Source organism: Oryctolagus cuniculus, chromosome 11, assembly GCF_051225735.1.
Source record: "Oryctolagus cuniculus isolate XC-2025 breed Fujian yellow rabbit chromosome 11, ASM5122573v1, whole genome shotgun sequence".
Taxonomy (NCBI): domain Eukaryota; kingdom Metazoa; phylum Chordata; class Mammalia; order Lagomorpha; family Leporidae; genus Oryctolagus; species Oryctolagus cuniculus.
Window position 1 is genome coordinate 3,807,449 of NC_142877.1, and position 23,428 is coordinate 3,830,876.

Sequence of the window (23,428 nt, forward strand, 5' to 3'; positions counted from 1 at the left end):
CCAAAGGACCCACACCTGGTTCACAAAAAGCATCCCAAACACAGGAGACAGATGTGCTGTAGAGGAGACTCCACACTGCACCAGAACCTCGCAGAACCACCTGTGAGGCGCTGGTGCGCTACCACAGGGAACGTCTCCCCTCTACAGCTACTGGCTGTGATTAAACCACTTCACATACCTTCACCAAAGCAACATAGCACCATGGGATGCCAAAGCAGACGAGACGCCAAGCCATCTTCTGTAAAAACGAATGTTAAAGAAAAATGCACGCAAGTATAAAAAAAATGCCAGTCTTCTCACTACTATTTTTGAAGTTATTTTTGTATTAAAAATACTACTCTAACAGGTAACTGATTCACTACTGCCAACTTAACCAATTAACAGTCCGGAGCTGCGTGGAGCCTTACCACATGTGCTCCTGGGACATGGAGGGGCACAGGTGCTTACGGCCGTGCACACTGCCAGACGGGACTCGCTTCAGGAGAGCAGGAACCAACACGTGCCGCTCACGACACACACTCGAGTCACTGCCGCTTCCCGAAGCCGCCGCAGGCAGAGCGCACGGCCCGGCACCACGGGGACGGCACACGGCAGCTGCCCTGCTCTCTCGGCCTCGGGGCCCCGTCTTCAGAATGTCTCACAGCCTCCACCAACTCACTGCTAGATGCCTCCCAACGTTCTCCCACTTCTCCACCGCAGCGACCCTGCATGTGCACCCCACAGGCCCCAGAAGGTTCACCTCCCCCGGCACCTATTTACACACGAACTCCTCTGACCAAAACCGCCTAGAAAAGGGAAAAACAACAACAAAAAAGCTATTTCCTGGGCGCTGATGTCATGGCCCAGCAGATGAAGCTACCGCTTGCGACACTGGCATCCTGCGTCAGAGTGCCAGTTCAAGTCCCAGCTACTGTGCTTCTGATCCAGCTTCCTGCTAATGAGCCTGGGAAAGCAGCAAATGATGGCGCAAGTACTTGGGCCCCCGTCACGCATGTGGGAGACATGCAGGGAGCTCAGGGCCCCTGGCTTCGGCCTGGTCCAACCTCTCCAGCCAAATGGGGGTCAATTAATGAAGAGAGATCTCTCTGTATCTCTGCCCCTTTCTCTGTCACTCTCCTCTATCTATAAAGAAACTATTTCCAAGTAAGAGGCCGTCAGTTCAGCGCTTCATGAGCCGGTGCTGACAGATTACTGCCTATTTCCCAACACCAGGCCTCTCTCCTGGACCGAGAGTCCGCACACCAAGTCCCTTTATCTCTGGACCCAGCGACGTTCTCTGGCGATTACCAAAGGCTCCGCTCACCACCGTCAGCCCCACCTGGAACATTCCTTTCAGTTCTCCCTCACCCTGCTCCAGCCTGTGCCACACCCTGCAGGGCTGGAGGTGTCCTGCAGCTCCCGTGTGGCCGCCTGGGGGCCTGCTGAGCCCAGGCCACCAGGACCACCCGCGGCATTCCTGAGCTGGCAGGGCCGGGGTGGGGGTGGAAGGAAGCCGCTCCCGGCGGGCCTGCCTCTCGCTTCCAGTGCACTGAGAGCAGGATGGGGCGTTTCGGGCGCTCGCTCACCTTCCACCAGCTCTCAGAGCACCCTGAATCACACCGCCTCTGCAGGTCTCCCAGGGCAGCCCGCACGGAGGACAGCCGCGGCCACCCGCTCCTCACACGGCCTGCCTATCAAGAGGTTCCCCACCACGCTGTGCACTAGGGTCTCAGCTTGCTGGAACCTGATTACAGATGCACCCAGCCAGCAACCAGAACTCGGGGTCCACAGAGAGCCAGCGGTGCCACCAGGAGGTGAGAGAGCTCCAGCCTGAAGCTAGAAGCTGCTGCCTTGGTCCGAGTGTGAACACGTTCTGTGCAGACCACAGCTACCTTCTCAGGGGCCCGTGATGAAGCCAGCCAGCAGACATCAGCCCCACGTATCTACACACAAGCCAACCCCAGCTGTCTCCGTGCATTCTGCGGCAGACAGCCCGCTCCTGCTGGACAGGCAGGCGAGCTGCCCGACGGCTGCGTCCCCTCCGCGGGGCGGGCGGCGCAACACACGGGCATCGGGCAGCCAGCACGTGCACGCGCCCATTTTCTGAATACTTTTTTAAGCAATCTTGTTCAAAAACCCAACACACTGTCCCAACTCCTACTAGACACAGAGGCGGAACGCCACACGCCTTTCTCCGATCACTCCTGAGCTGCAGGCAGAACGCCTGCCGCAGCCGCTCGCGGGGGCCTACACACCGTGCCTCTCTGACATGCCCGCGCGCTCCCGCCACTGCTCTCTGCACACGCCTGCCTGCGCGTCCGCTGTGCCCCTGTGATGGGCCGTGCGTTTCCAGCACGAGGCTGAGGTGCCCTCGAGTGTCCGAGTGTGCCACGAGTGACAAGAACATCGCTGTGCGTTGCTTTGCTTGCTCTGCACTTCTCTGTCACAGAGCTGGAGTTCCTTTCAGCTAAGTAGGATGCACTGAATGTACTCAAGAAGTCTCCGTGCTGGGGCTGGGGCTGTGGCGTAGTGGGCTAAGCCTCCGCCTGCAGTGCTGGCATCTCACGTGGGCACGGGTTCGAGTCCTGGCTGCTCCACTTCTGATCCAGCTCTCTGCTGTGGCCTGGGAAAGCAGTAGAAGATGGTCCAAGTCCTTGGGCCCCTGCACCCACATAGGAGAACCTGGCTCCTGGCTTTGGATCGTTTGGGCAGTAAATCAGCGGACGGAAAACCTTTCTCTCTCCCTGTCTGTAACTTTGCCTCTCAAATATAAAATTTAAAAAAAAAAAGTCTTCTTGCTATTTGAAAATGTAAAGAATAAATAAACTGTGTCACAGTCAATTCTTCTTTGAAACCCAAATATCACTGTAAACTTGAAAAAACATCGTCAGGGTTGGGTGTCTGGTGCAGCAGCTCACTCATCGCTGCTTGGGCTGCCGCGTTCCGTATCGGTACCTGGTTCAAGTCCCGCCCTGCTCCCAATTCCAGCTTCCTGCTCAGGTACACCCTGGGAGACAGCAGGCGGCAGCTCAGGCACTTAGTCCCTGCCACCCACGGGGGAGGCCCGGATGGAGTTTGTGGCCCAGCCCTGGCTGTTGTGGGCATTTGCGGACTAAAACAATGGAAAGAAGATCTCTCTCCACCTGTCTCTAACTCTGCCTTTCAAATAAAATGAACATAAACTTTTAAAAAACTTTTTCGAAAGACAATTAAGTTGGAATTTTGTTAGTAATTTTCTTTTTAACCAGAATCTCTTTGTCTTTTACGTATGAATGTGAGTTGCTCCTTTCTGAGTAGTAACCTGGTTTGTGGAAACCAGCCACGAGGCAGCTCTGCCTGTCAGGGACTTCCACAGCAAACGCTCACGGAGACCACGGAGACCACGGAGACCACGGAGTGCCCAGACTCCCCGGGCGCGCTCAGTCAGCACTTGATGGACAAATGCCCGGCCTCTCCAGCTGTGGGTGCTGTGCAGTTACACCCTGGTCCTACCCGCCCCAGAGCTGCTGCCCAAAGCTGGCTGGCCCAGGGCCACCAGACAGTCCCATCAACCTGAGGCAGCAGTGTCTGGAAAGCCTCCTCACCAACGGCAGCGCTGCCCAGTTACAGCGACTGGCCGCCTCCTCACCAACGCCAGCACTGCCCAGTTCCAGCGACTGGCCGCCTCCTCACCAACGCCAGCACTGCCCAGTTCCAGCGGCTGGCCGCCTCCTCACCAACGCCAGCACTGCCCAGCTACAGCGGCTGGCCGCCTCCTCACCAACGCCAGCGCTGCCCAGTTCCAGCGGCTGGCCGCCTCCTCACCAACGCCAGCACTGCCCAGTTACAGCGACTGGCCGCCTCCTCACCAACGGCAGCACTGCCCAGCTACAGCGACTGGCCGCCTCCTCACCAACGCCAGCACTGCCCAGCTACAGCGGCTGGCCGCCTCCTCACCAACGCCAGCACTGCCCAGTTCCAGCGACTGGCCGCCTCCTCACCAACGCCAGCACTGCCCAGTTCCAGCGGCTGGCCGCCTCCTCACCAACGCCAGCACTGCCCAGTTCCAGCGGCTGGCCGCCTCCTCACCAACGCCAGCACTGCCCAGCTACAGCGGCTGGCCGCCTCCTCACCAACGCCAGCACTGCCCAGCTACAGCGGCTGGCCGCCGTTCCATCTGAAGAGTTGCTGACACGCCCCCCCGTCCTTGGGACTCCGCCGGAAGAACTTTGTGCTCCAAGTGGGACTGAGAACGGTGCCGACGAGGGCTCTGTGAGGGTGCACACAGCTCCTGACTCTGTGAGCTCTAAGTAAAAGCAGATTCAGACACCAGGAAAACTGTGAGTGTGTGTCTAATCCGTCTTCAGCTCCCAGGGTTCACTTGGTAAAGGTACCTGCACCTGAATACTGGTATCCTGAAGGACTCGTCCCAGCCCACCCCCGATGTTTGCATTTCTACTCTGCTTGGTACACGGGCCACCAATGTGCGTAACTGAACCGCAAATGGAAGCATGCTTGCTACTTTAGTGAAATTAGAATTCAGTGAAGGCTATAAAAATATTAAACTTAATATTGTGCTACAGGAAGCGTAAGTATTTTTGATGGGCCCATAACTTTACCACTTCACCTGCCGTATCGGCTGGCAAACGTGGTTTGGCATATTAATGGAAAACCCCCTCATTATTAAACTCAGTATTAAAAAAAATTTCACAACCACTAATGGCTCACCACAAAGACACTGTCAGAAATTATCTGCCTTCAAAATATCCCCTCCATACAGTTCGAAAAATAGATTTAATTTTGCAAAGCTAGGACAAACAGGGAGACCCCCACTGCCACAAACAATTCATTAATTCGAAGTTCTATTTTCCTCGCATCTGAAATCTCAGGAGGAAAAATCCAGTCTCCTCTCCTCCAATCTCCAGTTCAGTGTGCCTATTTTGCTGAGGTCCAGATCTGAATAATTCAAAACCATCCCAGGTAGACGGTCCATCACAGGAGCCAGGGCCAACGCCGAGGCCCCGGGGCTATTAAAGCCACAGCTGCTGCCGGCCCACGGGCACACACCGGGACCTCAGATCCCGGATCCTGCAGCCCTTCCTGGGAAAGTCCCTTCCCCACCACCACCACGTCCTGACGCAGCGCACGCAGGCTGTGCCTGCCCTTGCAAGCTTCTCGGAAACCCAGGCTCTGAAGAAAAGAGCAGTGCCGGTCACAGCCTGCGTCCTGAGGCGGACGGCGGCCCCTCGATGTCGGGTGAACCTGCAAGCTGAGAGGCGCTCACGGGGCCTCGCTCCAGGGTCGTCGCTCTCCCTGTCCCCACCCACATCCCTGTGCCTGCCCTCGAAGCAGACGCACGCCATCAGCACCCTCATCCTCTCCCCCCCCCGCTCCCTCCCTGTCCTGGCCTCTCTGTAAGAGAATGATCTGGAACCTTCTCTGGCAGCCAGCACATCCCAGGGTTTGGGAAATGGAAGAGACGCACGAGTCCCATCCTCCCGGGCACGCTGTGACGCGGAGGGTAGGCAGGGCGCAGCCTGCTGTGTTTTATCTGACGGCCACCTTTTTACAGAGAGCTTCAAAATTTACTAGTAGTTTTTCACGATAAAATAAAGACATATCATAGAAGAAAAAACATGACATTCCTCTCAAAATTAGGAAAGTTATGGAATTAATTTAGTTCTAGAAGGCAATTCAAATACTATACAATCCGTCTTCTCCAGAAACCAGCTCGTCCGCAAACTAGAACAAGGCACCCTACTCACATCTGTGCTCTCTGAGCAAACAGCCACCCGCCCCCCTCCCAGGTGAGAGAATGAGAACCTGCGAACTTCGGCAGACTGGCCGGAGCCGGCGGCCTCTGCGCACAGCAGCCTTGCACGCAGCTGGGGAGAAAGGAAGCTGGGGACAGTCCCTCTCCCTAAGCACTCTGGGCACTCCACAGACTCAGCACGACATCGCTGCACAGCTGCATTTAAGAGGACCTGTGGACAGGACAGTGCCTTCTGTCCCAAGGCCGCCCCATCCTAGGGATGCGAGGACCCCTGGCCACAGGCAGCTTCCCCTCAGGCACTGAGCTAAATACAATAAAAACAAAAGCGCCTCCTCTCAGCTACGGGAAGGCTCCACAGTTACTGTTCAGGTCCTTCATCCCCAGATTCTACGTTAAGCTGATCTGTGAGGGGCCAGCCTCCAGCTCTGCTGACACAAAGCCCTGGGCCAAGACGCCCGCCACCACGTGGCCTGAATGGCCACGGCCTGCTTCCACGCCTCGCCCTCTGCTCTGCAGGGAAGTCACAGCATGCCACCTTGGTCTTCCCTAAGCAGCCAATGACACAGCAAAGCCAACGTGGGAACAGGAGAGGACTGGATTCTCTGACTACACGCACACTTGTGTTTAGCACCAGGAGCACCCCTGCGCTGTCCAAGCCCTGCAGGGACCACTCCAGTCAGAAACCGGGCCGCTCCCACCCTCTGCTGTGAGAATCTGACTTTCACCTGTTGACAGCTTGGCTCCAATTTCACATGGACAGGAAATCGAGAAGGGAAACAAGCAATTAAACGAGGGGACTCAGACCTCATCACCCTCGCGGGAGACAAAGCCCTGAAGCCCGACGGGGGAGGGGGCTGGGACTCGCCCCTTCCCCAGAGCACGCATCACGGCCGGGCAACCGCGCGCTCGCTGGCTTCCTGACCCTCCAGCCACCACACTCCTCCTCCGCCCCAGTCACAGAGCAGGTGGCAGAAACGCCAGGAGCTCATCTAAGTGCGGTGCCAGCACCCAGAAGCCCCTCGGCCACTGCCGGCTGCCACCTCCTGACCTCTCAGAGCCCAGAGCAGTTCACGCAGCCTGAGGGAGAAGCTCCCGGCGGGGAGAGCTGGCGTGGGTGCACCCTAAGGAGAGACCAGTGGCTGCAGGCAGCAAGACCTGCAGAAATGATCAGATAATGAAACACCTCCCACCTCTCCAGAGAGGTGAATCATTTTCTTTCAGGTGTCAAACGAGTAAGCTAAATGCACCACAGTCAAACTCTATCATGGAAAAGGCAGCAGGAACTCATCTAAAATGAGCAGCAGCGTCTAAGGACACAGGCGCCTCTGTGACCCCGAGTCACCAAGGTTTAAAGGATAAATACAGACTTCCCCGAAGCTCCTGCCCGGCTCCAGGAGTTCTAATGAGCCACACGTGCACTTCATTTTTGAAAGACATTTAAAAACTCCAAGCCATCCTTATACCTCTCCAATTCTGAAATCCAGTCCTGAGTGCTCTCCCTGCACCTTTCCGAAGTCCGACTTGGGAAAACACGTGGCCTCCTAGACAGAACCAGGGCTCCGAGGGCTGGGCCACGCGCAGCGTGCGCACGGACGGCACCCCAGCTCCCTCAGCCGGCACGACTGGCGGAGTGCCGGAGCCAGCCCCTGGGAACAGCGCGCACTTACGTGAGGAAACAACTCCATTTCACGTTCTCCCACAAAGGGAAGTTCAGTAGCGCTTGCCTACCTACTGCTAAAGGGCGGGAGTGAACACCACACTCATTCTCAAGTCAAGGCTCAAGTTACCACTTTAATTTTCCTCCAACTATTGGGGCGCAAAGGCTGTGAGCATTAAAACAAAGAGGCAAACAAAAGATGGAAAACAAACGGTGAGAGGACCCCCTGAGCTCCTGAACCGCGGGTGGGGGAGACGCCCACCCTGCTTCTGCTCTAGGCCGGCTCTGGGGCCCGCGGGCCCGCCCTCCACCTCTGGCCTCTGTACCTACCAGACACGTTAATGGAGGCCCCTGCGTCAATGATCCCGCTGTTGGGCCTCACGCAGTACCTGCGCGGGGCCGTCGTCTTCACTTTAAAGCACACGTTCCGGTCTGTCGGGTTGCCAAGCTTCAGGTTGGTGGTGACGACATCGGTGAAGGGCCCTGCGGAGTGAGACACAGGCTGACTGGATCGGCCAGTCTCCGGTCCGGGGACCACGCGACATGGTTAAGGGGAGACGCGAGAGCCGAAGTCCTCTAACAGGGACAGATGGGAGCGATGGGCTGCGGGTGCTGGCAGTCCTTCACTGCGACCCACACACGGCCCCTCACCGAAACCCCAACTCCACGATTCCTGCTGTCTTGCAGATGAGGAAACTGACACAAGGAGACAGGGACTTGTCCAAGCCTCCATGCCAGTTAGCAGCAGTTAGGATCCACCCAGTTCTTCCCTTTGCCAAACACTGGTTCCCACAGCGGGGAGCACACACAGGACTCCACTTGGGTCCAGAGGGCAGTCAAGGGCAGGGTGTGCCAGGAGCAGCAGGGGCAGGGGAGACAGAGGCGCAGGGGTCCACGCAGAGCTGCTGCTGGGCCAGTCAGGGGGCTGTGGGAGAAGCGCCGGGCCCTGCAGGGCAAGCCGCAGCTGAGACAGCGTGCCCAGCGCTGGAGGCCCAGGCTCCTGGGAGACGGGAACCAAGATCGGTGCCTTCGGGATAGTTTTCCTGACTATTATTTATTCATTTCCGACTTTATTAGATTTTTTAATTAAAAAGGTAAAACTTGCTTCTTAAAACAAACCAAACAATAAAAGATGTATAAGGAGGAAGTTAATAAGCTTTCTCTTGTTCCCCGAGGAAACCAACATTAATAACAGGGGAGATTCTCCACATCAGCCATGCGCTCACACACACACCGGGGTGGGGTGGGGGCGGAGTGACAGCATATTAGTAACAGGGGAGATTCTCCACATCAGCCATGCGCTCACACACACACACACACACCGGGGTGGGGGTGGGGGCGGAGTGACAGCATATTAATAACAGGGGAGATTCTCCACATCAGCCATGCGCTCACAAACACACACGCTGGGGTGGGGTGGGGGCGGAGTGGCAGCAGGGAGTCCTCTGAGGCTGCCTCCTGTAGACCCCGATCCTGGGCAGGGGGCCCAACTCCGCCCCTCTGCAATGTACTCAGTCTCTGTGACTCCGCCCTGTAGTCCTTTAGGAGAAAGGATGGTGTGGAGAGTTAGTGCTTGTGCACAAACAGGTACCGGCTCAGCTGTCCTCCAGGATCCAACAAAGGCACCCCCAGCTGCGCCCTCAGATCTGCCGCGGGACCTGACGCCCGAGACAGGACTGCGCCTGACCCTCCGCGGTGCAGCCACCTGCGGGTCAGCTCGGCAACACTGAGCTCCCAGGCTGCTTCCCAGAGGGGCTCGGGTGTGAAAACTCAATCTGACGCGGGTTTAACTCTAACACAAACGAAGAAATCAATAATGGCGGAAAGGGAGAATGGAACAGGGACTCCATTTAAAAATCAAATAAACCACAGCCAGTTACGCTACAAGGCTTATTTATGAAAACACGAATCTGTTCCCAAGTGATTGATGTGATAGTAAGGGGAGGATCTGAGCATAAAACAATGTTCACATTCGTGTACGCATTTTGTCTGCAGAAATACTAGGTAAACACTGAAAATCGCACCCAGCTGGACCCAGCTGGCAGAGCAGCGCACGACACACACGCTTCCACCACCTCCATACACGCTTCGTGTGCTCAGCCCAGGGGTGAGGGCCACGTTTTGTGGCCACAGCTCCCCACGGCGTGACCGCGCTCCCCCGACGCTCACGTCCGTAGTTCACGGAGAGGGGCCCGACTGCGGCAGCGTTTGCCGTTGGCCCCAGGTCTCTGCCTCTGTCAGCCACAGGGCCCGAGCGCTGCGCCCCGCCCAGGCGGCCTGCGGTTGCTGCGGCACTTGGCTGGACACCTGAGGGACGCACAGGTCGCGGCACAGCACATGGACCACACTGCCGGGTCTCTTACTAGACTGGGCTACTTCAGCTGAAAGGCTGTCTCATTCCCTGCGTGACAGCACCTCCGAGAACGAAACGCCCAATTTGCTTACAAAAGCATCTCTGGGGGCCAGGCTGGAGGCCGCCGGGACGCAGCTGCGGTGGAATCGGCTCCGGCAGCTCACCTACAGACACCAGCACGGCCAGTCAGCCCCTGGGGAGAACCAGACGCTGCTAAGAGCGGTGCTCAGGCCCAGGAGGACTGCAGCTGCCCTGCGGCCGCCAAGGCACCACCCTCGCATCAGTACCTTGGCACCAAGGGAGAAACAGGATCCAGGGTGCAGAAGCGGTGTTTGGGGACGGGGGGCGGGGGGGGGAGGCCGCAGCTCCCTGTGCCTCTGCCCCTCCTCTCTCCAACGCCGCAGTCTGACTCACAGCGAGGAGGGGGTCACTTCAGCAAGGGCACAGAAAAGCCATCAGGAGAACTAAACTCAGGGCTAACTCTGCAGAGTCAGGAAGCAGCAGGGGACAGCCGCGCACGCACGCCCCAGCCCTCACATCCACACCGTCAGAGGACGGACCCCTGGACGCGCGGCCCCAGCTCCAGCAGTCCCATGGCTGGGCAGGGGAGGAGGCAGGGACACATGGGACACCTGGAAAGCGACGCCCTTCAAACCCAAAGCCAGGGCACCAGGGCACCAAGGGCAGCCTGCAGCGCTCCAGGGCCCAGCCTCAGCGCTCTCCAGACAGAGCCCGAGGCGCCCATTCCGGAACACGGAGCCTTCCCCAAGGTCCTCGGGCACCTCCAAGACCGCCAGGGTTTCTTCTGCTGGACGGAGCGGTTCCGTCTCTGCCTCTCCTCTCTGAGGGGCCTCTCCACAGAAACACATCAAATTTTACCATGAACACCAAGCTGTTGGTGGAAAATCCCCAGGTCCACCTGCGACCCGGCAGTCTAAACGGTGCCTCACCTTACAGGAGGCCGCAGCAGGTGGCCTGGTTAAAAACGCCAGCAGAGCAGGTGCCGTGAACAGCGCACACGCCTCCTTCAACTCTCAGCCCTGGGCTTCGCGTGTCAGGGCTCCTTGGGCCGTCCTCAGGGAAACACCACCTCCAGGAAGACAGGCCGGCCCTCTGCTCCGCCCGCGGGGCCATGTCCTCGGGGACTTATTAAAAATGAATTCTGTTCGATTGGAGTCATTATGGGAGATAAGCCCGCTGGTGCTCCCCTCTGCCTCTGTGTTAATGAATCAGAATACACAAAAGCCTTAGGAGCCTCATTCAGGTTTTCACTAGTCACTCTCATTTCCTGAAACTGCCATTTCCATCACAGCTTTATGTAAAAAAGGGGGTTTTACGGCACCAGCACGCACATTAATCACCGATGAATTTAAACACTGCTTATAAAGTACAGAGCCAATTTTACAAATGAAATCGACTCCAAAAGTCAGAATTTTTTCTTGGGAGGGATGAGGAAAGTGATTTGTGTCTCTAGATTTGCAACACAACCTTTTAATCATTTTCCTCGCTAATCTCCTATTCCTTACTTCAGGTAATGGCTGCACGGAAACCAAGCATTTAAAATGTGAAACAGGAGGGTAAAAAAAATGATGCAACACAAATTTAGGGGAAATTGGGAACCTCTTTGAAACTGTTAGTCTTCTTTTGAACAGGTGAACAGTGTTCGCTATGTCCGTATTAAGTGTATGTCCACCTGTGAACATCTCTGTGCGTGTGACAGACGGTCACTAAACATCCACTAAGTGAGCGCGGATCCCTGATTCTTTCTTCAGGTCCTAAGTGAGCGCGGATCCCTGATTCTTTCTTCAGGTCCCTGGTACGGCTGTGCAGGAAACAGACAGTTTCCCCGCCTTCCCCACGCCCCAGAGCTCGGCGTGGTCACCTGTGCAGTTAGGGAAGCAGGAAAGCCGAGAGCTGACCTGTTTTAGAAGGCAGATTGTAGCTGAAAGTTGCATGGCATGAAAAATGAAAACAGGCAGATTTTTTTGTTAAAGATTTATTTTTATTTATTTGAAAGACAGAGTTACAGAGAGAGGTAGAGACAGAGAGAGAGGTCTTCCAGCCGCTGGTTCACTCCCCAGATGGCGGCAAAGGCCGGAACTATGCCAACCCAAAGCCAGGAGCCAGGAGCTTCCTCTGGGTCTCCCACATGGGTGCAGGGGCCCAAGGACTTGGGGCATCGTCCACTGCTTTCCCACAGCAGAGAGCTGGATGGGAAGTGGAGCAGCCGGGACTTGAACTGCTGCCCATATGGGATGCCGACACTGCAGGCGGGACCTTACCCGCTACACCACAGTGCCAGCCCTCAGCGGACTTCTTGACACTGAGATCAGGTTCCAGGTGCTGAAAGATCTCATCCAAAACAGATGGATAAGCCCACCAAACAGGAAGTTTTTCCAGAAAAAGATGCCCATTAAATCCGTAAACATTCCCATGCTCTTCTCTAACCTTGCACTGGAGGAAAAGATTAAAGCAAGACTCTCTCCTTCGGGAAATGTATCAGCTTCACAAAAAGTAACTGAAGGCTTCACCTCCCACCAACCACAAACGGTCACACGGGGCGCAGGAGTGCAATCCATGTGGGCACCGGTTCGAGTCCCAGCCACTCCACTTCCCACCCAGCTCCCTGCTGTGGCCTGGGAAAGCAGTGGAGGATGGCCCAAGTGCTTGGGCCCCTGCACCCATGTGGGAGACCCGGAAGAAGCTCCTGGCTCCTGGCTTCAGATCGGCACAGCTCTGGGTGTCGTGGCCACTTGGTGAACGAACCAGTGGATGGAAGATATCTCTTTCCCCTTCCCTCTGTCACTCTGCCTTTCAAATAAATAAGTAAAATCTTAAAAAAAAAAAAAAAAAAATCCTATGAGAGCCTCCCAAGAAACTCAAAGCTCAGCCCTGGCCTCCTCATCTGTACGCCCAGGCACACATCTACCCATCTGTTCAACCATTCCCCATCAGAAAACGCCAAAATAAAACCCAACACCACCAAATGCCAAGGACACGGAGCAACCGGACCTCTGACTCAGCAAGGGCGAGCAGGCACCAGGGTAAGCCGCCCAGGAAGGCAGCGTGGGAGTTTCTTAGAGACTGAACACACTGCTGCCACACGACGCAGCACCGACTCCAAGGAACTGGGAACACTCACGTCCACACAAGGACCGGCATGTGGACGCGCTCGGCAGCGTTGGAGCGGGCATGATGTCCCCGAGTCTGTACACGGGTAAACAGACTGCGGCACACCCGGAGAGCCACGGGAAGGCCGGGGGGAACCTCAGGAGGCAATGAGAAAACCTGCAGATTACGTGGGTCCAACCACCTGATTTTCTGGAAAAGGCAAAGCTATGGAGAAAGCGAGAAGATCAGAGGGCTGACAGGAGGAGTGCGGGCGGCTGGTGCGCAGGCCACTGGGACGACGTGGTCTGACGCTGTGATGGTGGCTTTGTGTCATCACACATTTGTCCAAACCCACAGCACGACCACCGCCAAGAGTGCCCTGATGATGGTGAAACCGTGGGTTCACTCGCCAGTGGACCACCGCGGCGTGGGGGGCTGCCAGTGTGGGAGTGGGGCATCAGGGACTGGACATCCTGCTCACCTTTGCTATGAACCAATCGTCTTTTTTTAAAAATGTATTTGATCTTTCATATTAATTCACTTTTGGTAGCACCACTCCCATATGCTATTAAATGTTATTGAGATTGAAAAAAAAAAGAGTGTGTGTGTGAGAGTGAGAGCGAGCGCACGCGCAGGGAGAATGAAGACGCGCTGTTCTACAGTTGACTCCCTCCCTCCCGAGTCCACGCAGTTCTGCCCTCACAGACACATATCCTCCTCTGTATTGATCTCCTGATGGAGCGACAACACTCTGACGCTCAAACTCCGTGTGCTACCACGTAAGCGACACACCAACTTGACGTACCGTCTACCAGACGCTCACTCTGCAATCGGTCTTGCAGTGTGCATAAACAGAGCTGTATTATTCTATATTCCTGCAAACACACCTTATCTCTCTTCACAACCCTCCAAAAACTAAGATTACCTCTGGGAAGGTAATCATCTGTCTCCAGAAGTCGACAGCTTCTGATGGGTTTTGTTGAGACAATGGGACTGTGCCAAGGGGGCGGGAGCAGTCCCCGGCCACTGGACGCCTCGTCATCCGGTGGTGGTCCATCTTCATTAGAAGGTGTCCACTGCCCCCTGCCCTGCCTAAGCCCTCTGCCCAGACCCGTCCGCTCCTCTCTGGCCCTCTCGCGTGTGGGCTCCGTCAGTGGCCGAATCAACACGGCTGCGCTCCTCCTGCACGCACTCCCTCGTCCACACGCACCCAGGCACTGGGCCTTCCCTCACGCCCTGCCTGGCCAAACCACCCTTTCTTTCATCTTCGTACATTCGAGGACGCCCACCCTGCTCCCCACATCCCCGCAACCTGGGACAGCGACGACGTGGCAGACGGGCTCGGTGAGTGTGTGCTCACGAACTCTGACCCCGCCACGCTGCTGCAGACAGACGCCTATTTCAAAGCCTGGATCTGAAGCCATCACCATCTGTGTGGCTCACACACAGGCTGAAGGCCGTCGGAATGTTCACTTGCATCAAAACAGTACAGTCATCGTAATTATTCGATGATACATTTTTTAAGTTGCCCCCTTCCTTAGAAATCAAAGAAAAATGTCACAGTAACAGATACTCAGAGGGTGAGCTAATCATGAATTCAGGAGTAAGGACACTGGAGAAGTGTTTTTTAAAAAAGCTATTTTCTTGATTGAATTGATAGCTCACACATTAAATAAATGCTTCAGTAACCAAAATAAAGCTTTGCAACTGATGTGTTTTTAATGGCAAACATTGCATTCCAACATTTCAGCACAGAGCCTAATTACACGGCTCTATTTTGAAACCACACACAGTCACGCAACTTTCCTAAAGACACCTTAGAACCCAGCGTCCCACACTAATAAAGGACCCTGCCTTCCATCCTTGGGAGGCATCCAGCAACTGAGACCATCCACCGCCGTCACTGGAGCAGAAGCCAGCGGAGCTGACCCCAGGCGACACCGACCCTGCAGGCTGCCTTCCTGCTCTGCAGGGTGGACAGGACCAACGCTCGGCCGCTGCCACCTGCTCAGGTGGAAACGCCGGACGCAAGGCATCCGCTGGAGTGTAATCCGGCACCCACGAAGGGCGGGGTCAAACCCAGGAGAGCTCCCCACCTGGGAACCCAGGACACCTGCAGCCTAGCAGACGGGTGTGTGGTCAGTATTCAGACGCTATAAGAACCTCTACATAGAATGAACATGCTCAATTCTTCTGAAGGAATTTATACAACGTTGAAATGAATGAATTAGATGCATTTCCAAAACTGATAGTGTTGGGGCTGGCGCTATGGCCTACAGTGCCGGCATCCCCTGCTGGCACCAGTTTGAGTCCCGGCTGCTCCACTTCCCATCCAGCTCTCTGCTGTGGCCTGGGAAAGCAGGAGAAGATGCCCAAGTCCCTGGGCCCCTGCACTATACGGGAGGCCCGGAAGAAGCTCCTGGCTCCTGGCTTCCGACTGGCCCGGGCCCAGCTGTTAGCCATCTGGGAAGTGAACTAGTAGGTGGAAAACCTCTCTCTGTCTCTCCCTAGCTCTGCCTTTCAAGTAAAATAAATAAAGCTTAAAAAAAAAAAAAAAAAAAAAAAAAAAAAAAACACCTCATAGTGTCAAAACCAAGTGAAGTGAACCCCATGATCCTACACTGGGAACAGAATGGAGTCAGTTCATGCTAAAATCTTCCAAGGAGAAAGGACCAGAGAGGCCTTGAAATTATTATTATTATTATTTTGGCCACGAAAAGAAACCCCCTACAGTGTATATGAAATCTAGACCATGTTGTTTTGAAATCATTCTCTTCCTTCCCAGAATGCCTTGGGTCTACAGAAACACTGGAATCCGGCCTGTGAAGTCACTGGAAATCAGGAAGCCGACGCTGATGGTGATCCTGTGTACTCGGCAAAGAGCAAGGCTCCCACTTGAAACAGGCTGAGCAGCAGTGCTCTCACTGGAGACAAACACAGCTGCACCGCTGACAAGGGCTGGTCCCCGCACTGCAAAGCCCAGAAGCGTCCACCCTTCTGGACATCAATGCTGGACTACCTCTCTCGAATACCAGCTTTTCTTCTTCTTTTTCCTGAACAGAGAAACGGGGCAGGTGTGGTGCACAGCGCGGCGAGGCTCCACTCGGGACAGCTGCATCCATCGCAGAGCGGTGGTGCCAGTGCTGGCTGCTGCACTTCAGATCCAGCTTCCTGCTAACGCACCTGGGAAGGCAAGGAACAGCGACCCAGGGCTCAGATTCCTGCCCGTCATGCGGGAGAGCTGGATGGAGCTGCTGGCCGCTGGCTTTGGTTCCGACCAGCCCAGCCCTGGCACTTGGTGAGTGAACCAATGAAAGGAAAACCTCTCCCTCTCTGCCAGTATGCCTTTCAAATAAATAAGCAAAATTAGAAAAAAATAAAAATAAAAAAATAGGCTGAAAGCATTGTGTAAGACCAGAGTTTCGTCATTCTACTTACACCAGCACTAAGACGTGTTACAGTCCAGTGAGATCTCACACAGAAATTTACCTGTCAGTTCCGAAAGGAGCTGAAGATGACTTACTAAATCAAAATTTTAAATGCACAATCTTTATCCCATTGGCTAACAAAATCTAGTAATTTTGCCCTATTTAAAAAACCAAAGTTTGTGATTATCACAAAAATAAACAAAAAGATACTCTATCTTCTACTCCAAATAAAATTTCACCTATAGTGGGGTGAAACATGACTCATTTTTCATACAGAACAGGATGAGTCCAGAGGAGCAATCGTGTCCCAGTCAGGAGTACGAGCGGCGAAACAGCAAGGGCCCGACTCCTCGGGGCCGCGGCCGCCGTCTCACAGCGAACAGGTCAAGCAGCACACGGTGTCGGCATCAGCAGACGTGAGAAGCCCCCAGATGCTCCACCTTCAGGACTACAGACGGCGGGCGACGTCGCGCACCAAATCAACCCACGCTGGCTCCCTCCAGACAGCCGGGGAGCCGCCAGCTCAGCGCTCTATAGCTCCGTCCAACTGCAGCTTTCAGTGTGTGCAGAGAGAAAGCAGACCGCGGTTTCTCAGCTGGGGTAATCGGGTCTGGTTTTCCTTTCAACAGAGAACCCAGTGGCTGTACCAGTGAAGAGATTACCCAGCAGGTCTGCAGCTTCTTCAACAAAGCCCACAAGAGGCCGGGAGGAGGCCGAGAGCGGGACGGAAGAGAGCTTCGACGTTCCCCTTCCTCTGCCTTCGGAAACCGTGCTCATTCTCCGGTTTCCCAAGTGCCTCCTCCTTGGGAAGGGCTTACCAGCCTCTCCAGCCGGAAGAAATTATTCCCTCCTGTACTGGGTTCCAACTACAAACTGATGATCGTCACATTCCTCTCTTAGCCTGGTGTTCTCCCCTGAGCTGCAGGCTCCACTGCCTCCCTGCCCTCTGCACCCCAGGTGTCTCGTGTGCCAACAGCATTCAGACCCCCCACCCCCCACCCCCGACTCACTGCCTGTCCTCACCCTTCACCCAGCTGCTGTGGCCTCGGCTTCCCGCTTCCCCCACACCCAACGCAGCAGCAAGTTCTGTCGGCCCCATCTTGCCAACAGATGCAGGATCTGCGCACCTCTCCCCCGCTCCGATCCCGGTTACCATAACCCCCCAGCTTCAGACACCACACCACCCGACGCTTCTCCCACGGCCCACTCCCCACGCCAGCCAGTCTTCCCAGAACAGACCACGGCTCAGGATCCTCCAGGCTCCCCATCTCACAACAAACCCAGGGCCCCTGCCCTCGCCTGCCTCTTCCCCGAGCTCCTCTGGCCCGCGTGTCCAGGACTCCAGGGCAGGCACAACGCCCTTGCTGCTCCGCGGACACACCAAGCTCCCTGCCACCCGACGACCATGCGCTTGCCCTTCCCACAGTCGGGAAAGTGCTCTTCCCTCAGACGTCTGCGTCGACCGCACCCCCTCTTTACACAGGCCTCAAGCGTGGCCTTGGAGGGAGGTGGCGCTCCCCTCTGCCCTCCCCCCAGCCCTGTCATCCTGCACTTTCTTCTGAGCCCCCCACTACCTGACCGCACCATGCATGTCCACCCTGCCCACCAGAACAGTTTTTCTCATCTGGGCCTCTCAGGTACCCAGAACACCGGGCACACTGCAGGTGCACAGTAAATAACTGACAAACACGCAGCCCAGGTTCTGTGCTAGGCTCTCAAGCTGGAGAAGAAACAGGCACCAATGCTCCCACCCAGAACGAGCAAAAACACCTGCAGAGCCCCCGTCGGAAGCCCACCCAGAGCACGAACCCAGGATCTCCGGGGCTGAGGCATCGTAATAATACATCTTTTCGAGACATTATCAAACATGCGGTCAGCTAACATGTGTCAGCCACGTTTGACTACTTGACCCCGAAGAAACGCACTCGGAGTGAAGAATCCAATGTGTGAAAGGTGAGAGACCTCACCGACGGTGAGGGGCTCAGGTGGCAGATCCAGGATCCACACTCCCCGCGCCGGGCCGCACACTCTCTCACTGCACTGAGCGCCACCTGAAGTGAAACGTGGACACATCAGCACAGGGCCTGGGGCAGGCAGCGGACGAAGGCGGGCGCGAGCTGAACTGCAGGCCCTGCTTGGGCGGACGCGCAGGCTGAGGGCCCTGCCCTGGGCCCCCCGGAGCCCCTCAGGCCACAGTGCAACGGCTACAGCACAGGTGAGTGGAGCTGAGGCAGGAGGGTGCAGGCTGGCCCGATCCTGCAGGGCTCTGGTGGTGGCCAGAGTCCTGGACATGAACCTGTAAAATCTGCAGAGCCAAAGTGTTTTGAACCAGACGATATGATCAGATTTCAGTTCAGAAAAACATCTCTGGAACAGGACACAGGGTAACTCAAAGGGTCAGAGACAGATCTGGGACACAGTGTTTCTCCACCACCCCGAGGGGACACGGCCGTGGGACGAAGGCGCAAAAGGCAGGTTGTGCTGACGCATTTATATCCTTAAACGAACGTCTGGGCACAGGACATTGAGAGGTACAGACAGGGAGCCCCCACCCACTGGGTCACCCTCTCAGTGCCTAAACAGCCCAGGCTGAACCAAGCCAGACCCAGAAACTCAGGCCAGGTCCCCATGCGCACGGCAGGAACTCCACTGAGCCATCACTGCTGCCCCCAGGGTCTGCAAGCCATAGCCTGAGAGTGAACCCAGCTGTCCTGGTGTGGGCGCAGGTGTAGTCAGACATTAACCGCCAGGCCAGAGCCTGCCCCCGTCTGCTGACGTCCATGGACTGACGAGGGTGTGCACTTGGCACAGTGGTTAGGACACCTACATTCTGTATCAGAATGCCCGGGCTCCAGTCCCGCTCCACTTCTGATTCCAGCTTCCTGCCAGTACACACTCTGGAAGGCAGGAGGTGACGGCGCCAACACGTGGGTCCTTGTCACCAACGTGGACATCTGGATGGTGTCCCAGGCTCTGACTTCAGCCTGGCTCAGCCTCAGGTGTTGTGGGCGTTGGGGAGCAGACAGGAGGGGTCTCTGCCTTTGCCTTTCAAACAATAAATAAAATTTAATTAAAAAATTTAAATAAGAAAAAATAAGTAATAAAAATAATACCAAGTAGGTGTTAGAGGGGTGGGAAAAGGAGGGAGGCAGCTATGAGCTGAGCCAGTGGCTTGCCCACCTGGGTGACACATCGGCCACGTTCAGATGAGGATAAATCGTGAATGCGGTGTGCAGCAGGTGGAGTCTGAGTTTCTATGACAACCACACAGGCAGGATGCCTAGCGGGCGACACCCAGCGACCCTGAGGCCTGTCCACACCCAGCAGGCGACGCCCAGCGACCCTGAGGCCTGTCCACACACAGAGTTGGGAGTTTTCTGTGTCAAACAGGGAGCTGAAGGGTTACTTTTTTTTAAAAAGATATACAAAGGCAGAGTTACAAAGAGAAAGAGAGAATCTTCCATCCGCTGGTTCACTCCCCGACACAATGGCCAGTGCGGGGGCAGGCTGAAGACAGGAACCTGGAGCTCCATCAGGGTCTCCCACGTGAGTACAGGGGCCCAAGCACACGGGCCATCTTCTGCTGCTTTCCCAGGCCATTAGTAGGGAACTGAATCAAAATAGAGCAGCCAGGGCTAGAACCGGCACTCACAGGGGACAGCAGCTTTGCAGGCGGTGCCTTAACCCATGCCACCCCAACACCAGCCCCTGCTGAAGGATTATTAATGAGAGAACACATGGGGAACGGTTCACCGCAGAACACTGAGGCCAGAGCCATGAAGATGTCCACAGCCCATAATGGAGGCGGCAGGCAGTGGGGCAGGCACACGGGTTCAGCTACCACTTGGGATGCCTACATCCCGGGCTGCACAGCCTGTTAAACCCCCACCACTGCACGCTTCTGGTGCAGCTTCCGGCAGATGGGCCTGGGAAGGCAGCGCAGCACGGTCAGGAATGTGGGCTCCTGAAACCCATGCAGGAGGCCTGGGGCGAGTTCTGGCTCCTGGCTTTGGCCTGGTCTAGACTCACCTGTCGGGGCATTTGGTGGGTGATTTATTAATTTGTGAGGCAGAGAGAATCACCAGAAGTCAATGAGCTGGTGAGTTACGGAGGGTTCAGTGAAGGCGTGTGGTCTGAGAAAGGAAAGGAAGGTGCCAACTAAGACAGTGACTAAGACTCACTGCCTACCTGAATTAGTGTGGCGGGGCTGGGCGTCCACGCTGGTGGGCAAGGTCTGGAGAACAGGTGTCTTTAGGAAGTGGCAATGCAAGCAAGAGTGTAGGCACAGGAAGGAATCAAGGGGAGGCGCGACCCAAGACCCCCAAAACGGAAGCTGCCCAACGGGGGTAACGGGCAGGAGTCAGGTGAAGCAGGTGGCCTTGGCCTGGGAGATGGCAGCCAGCATCTCGCTGTGGAAGGAGGCACGAGCCGGCACCTGGCAGCACTTCCAAATATTTCTTTCACAAAGCACACTGTGTCCACGTCAGGCAGAGTCCACCCCCTCCCCTCCCCCTCCCCACCTCCACTCCTCTCCCCGAGGCCTGCACTACCGGAACATGAACTCCCTAAGAACCCGCCCCTGCCACGCACTGTGCTGGCTGCTGGGATGCGAGGGGAAGAGCCAAGGGCCTGCCACAACGCCCGGCGGTAAGTGTGGGAGCTCAGGGCACAGGCACCAGCTGACCGGGACGCGTCAGGAAGGTGACCTTGACCTGAAGCCCACGCTGGGCCTGGAGGCAAAAGGAGGGGGCGAGGAAGCAGGAGGGGAACAGATGGGCTCCGAGTGGTGCAAGAGCACGCGCGAGAGCCCTGTGGTCAGCAGTAAAGGCTCAGGTGCACACACGCACCACGACGAGGCTGGAGAGGGACGGCAGGCAGCCGTGACCAGCCAGGCTTTGTTAAAAAACGTAAAGTTAGGGGTCGGCATTGTGGCGCAGTGAGTAAAGCCATGGCCTGCAGTGCCGGCATCCCATCTGGGCGCCGGTTCGAGACCCAGCTGCTCCACTTCCAATCAAGCTCTCTGCTATGCCCTGGGATAGCAGTAGAAAATGGCCCAAGTCCTTAGGACCCTGCACCTGCATAGGAGTCCTGGAAGAAGCTCCTGGCTCCTGGCTTCAGATCGGCGGCCAAGTGGGGAGTGAACCAGCGGATGGAGGACCCCCGCCCTGCCTCGCCTTCTCTAACTGTGATTTTCAAGTAAAATAATAAAATAAATCTTTTTTAAAAAGAGTTATGCTCAGATTTCTGAAAGTGCCGTCAGCACCCACAGCAGGGCCTGGGTCAGGCTGGGGTCAGACCCAGGAGAGGTGAGAAAGAGAAGGGACTGGAGGAAGAGCGCCCTGGGGCAGAGGGCAAATCTGAGCGACAGAGAGCGGTGACCAGTGGGGAGAAGAGAGATGCAGGAAACCTATAACCTGAGATTACCGGGAGGAGGGGGCAGCAGTAGCCACAGGGGAGCCAGCAGGAGGCCAAGGAATAGTGTCAACAAGCTGGACGGCGGGGCAGCCAACACCACAGCGCACACACAGATGCCACGGGAGACAGGACGCTGAGGCCATCGCGGACGTCAGGGGACGTCAGGGGAGAGGGTGGGAGGGACAGAGACGGAGGCTGCTCGTCGCAGAGTTTTGTTACATGAAGGAGAAGGGTGAAGGGGGCAGCTGCAGGGGTACACTTGTGGCAGGAGCAGTTTCTCTTTTCCAGAGTGGAGGAGACACGGAGGAGACCATGGGATGTTAAGTGAAAACGACTGCCTGGCTGTGGCGCAGTGGGTTAAGCGTCTGCCTGTGGCACTGGCATCCCATATGGGCACCAGTTCATGTCCCGGCTGCTCCACTTCCAATCCAGCTCTCTGTTACGGCCTGGGAAAGCAGTAGAAGATGGCCCAAGTCCTTGGGCCCCTTGCATCTGCTTGGGAGACCCAGACGAAGCTCCTGGGTCCTGGCTTCAAATGGACTCAGCTTCGGCCACTGCGGCCACTTGGGAAGTGGACGAGAGGATGGAAGAAGACCTCTCTCTCTGTCTCTCCCTCTGTCTGTAACTATACCTCCCAAATAAATAAAGAAAAGCTTAAAAAAAAAAATGACTAGGGGCCGGTGCTGTGGCACAGCACGTTAAAGCCCTGGCCTGAAGTGCCGGCATCCCATATGGGCGCTGGTTCAAGACCCGGCTGCTCCTCTTCCGATCCAGTTCTTTGCTATGGCCTGAGAAAGCAGTAGAAGATGGCCCAAGACCTTGGGCCCCTGCTTCCACATGGGAGAACTGGAAGAAGCTCCTGGCTCCTGGCTCTGGATGGGCGTAGCTCCGGCCATTGCAGCCAACTGGGAAATGAACCAGCAGATGGAAGACCTCTCTCTCTGTCTCTACCTCTCTCTGTAACTCTGTCTTTCAAATAAATAAAATAAATCTTTTAAAAAAATGACTGATTACGAAGCACTGTGATAAATGCCAGGTATATAAAGAAGGAAAAAGAAACAACCCTGCTTCCAAGGAGAAAGACAACAAAAGCAACGTTTAAGAAACAAACTGAGAGGCGCACAGGGGCTGCCTGTCCGATGCCCCTCTCTGAGCACAGTCACAGGTGAAGGAAGCACTCGTGACAAATGGGACCCCCGGTGCAAAGTTCTGGGTGTGGGATTCTCTGCAGAGTGAGCCACACAGGCCAAAGGTGCAGGTCCAGACCTCCAGAGAACCCAGCAGGCACATTTGTGTGAAACACTCCATTCAGCCACCAGAACGAGGATTCCCAGAAGCCTCCACAAGGACAGATCTTTGCCTCTGACTCCTGTGCACTCCTCCACTGCGCACGATCCCAGGAAACACTGAAGGCGACCCCAGGATACCCCTTCCGCGTGTGAGGATAAACCAGAACACAGCCCACCAGTCTCTCCTGGGAAACGCAGGAACAAACCCGCTGGAGCTGTGTTCTGAAGCGGAGACAAAGCAGAGAATGAGACGCGGCACACACGGGCACCGTCCTGAGGCAGGACAGCAGTCTGCTCAGGGCACCTCCAGGAACACGCACGAAAGGCCAGCAGGAGGGTGCTTCCAAACAGGAGCACCAGGGCTCAGAACCAGCCTCCAGCAGCCGCCAGCACCAAGCACCGGCAGTGCCGCGGGGCATGCGAGCGCCAGCGACCACCCCCACC

The 23,428-nt window shown here is 56.0% G+C and overlaps 1 protein-coding gene across 4 annotated transcripts in view; it reads right to left on the reverse strand.

Annotated features, from left to right (window-relative positions):
• VAPB (VAMP associated protein B and C) overlaps positions 1–23,428 on the reverse strand; it is a 48,420-nt gene that overhangs the window by 13,301 nt on the left and 11,691 nt on the right. The window contains exons 1-2 of one of the 4 annotated variants that reach the window (XM_089306960.1): positions 18,206–18,546; positions 7,719–7,871 (exon numbers count right to left, since the gene is read on the reverse strand). The exons of 1 other annotated variant lie outside the window; for it this stretch is intronic. In XM_089306960.1, coding sequence (XP_089163086.1) covers positions 7,719–7,871; positions 18,206–18,353 — 301 coding nt within the window. In that variant the 5' untranslated portion in view covers positions 18,354–18,546. Of the gene's footprint in view, positions 1–7,718; positions 7,872–18,205; positions 18,547–23,428 lie in introns of those variants that run through there. 2 more of the 4 variants (XM_070051394.2, XM_089306962.1) reach the window with 2 other exon arrangements.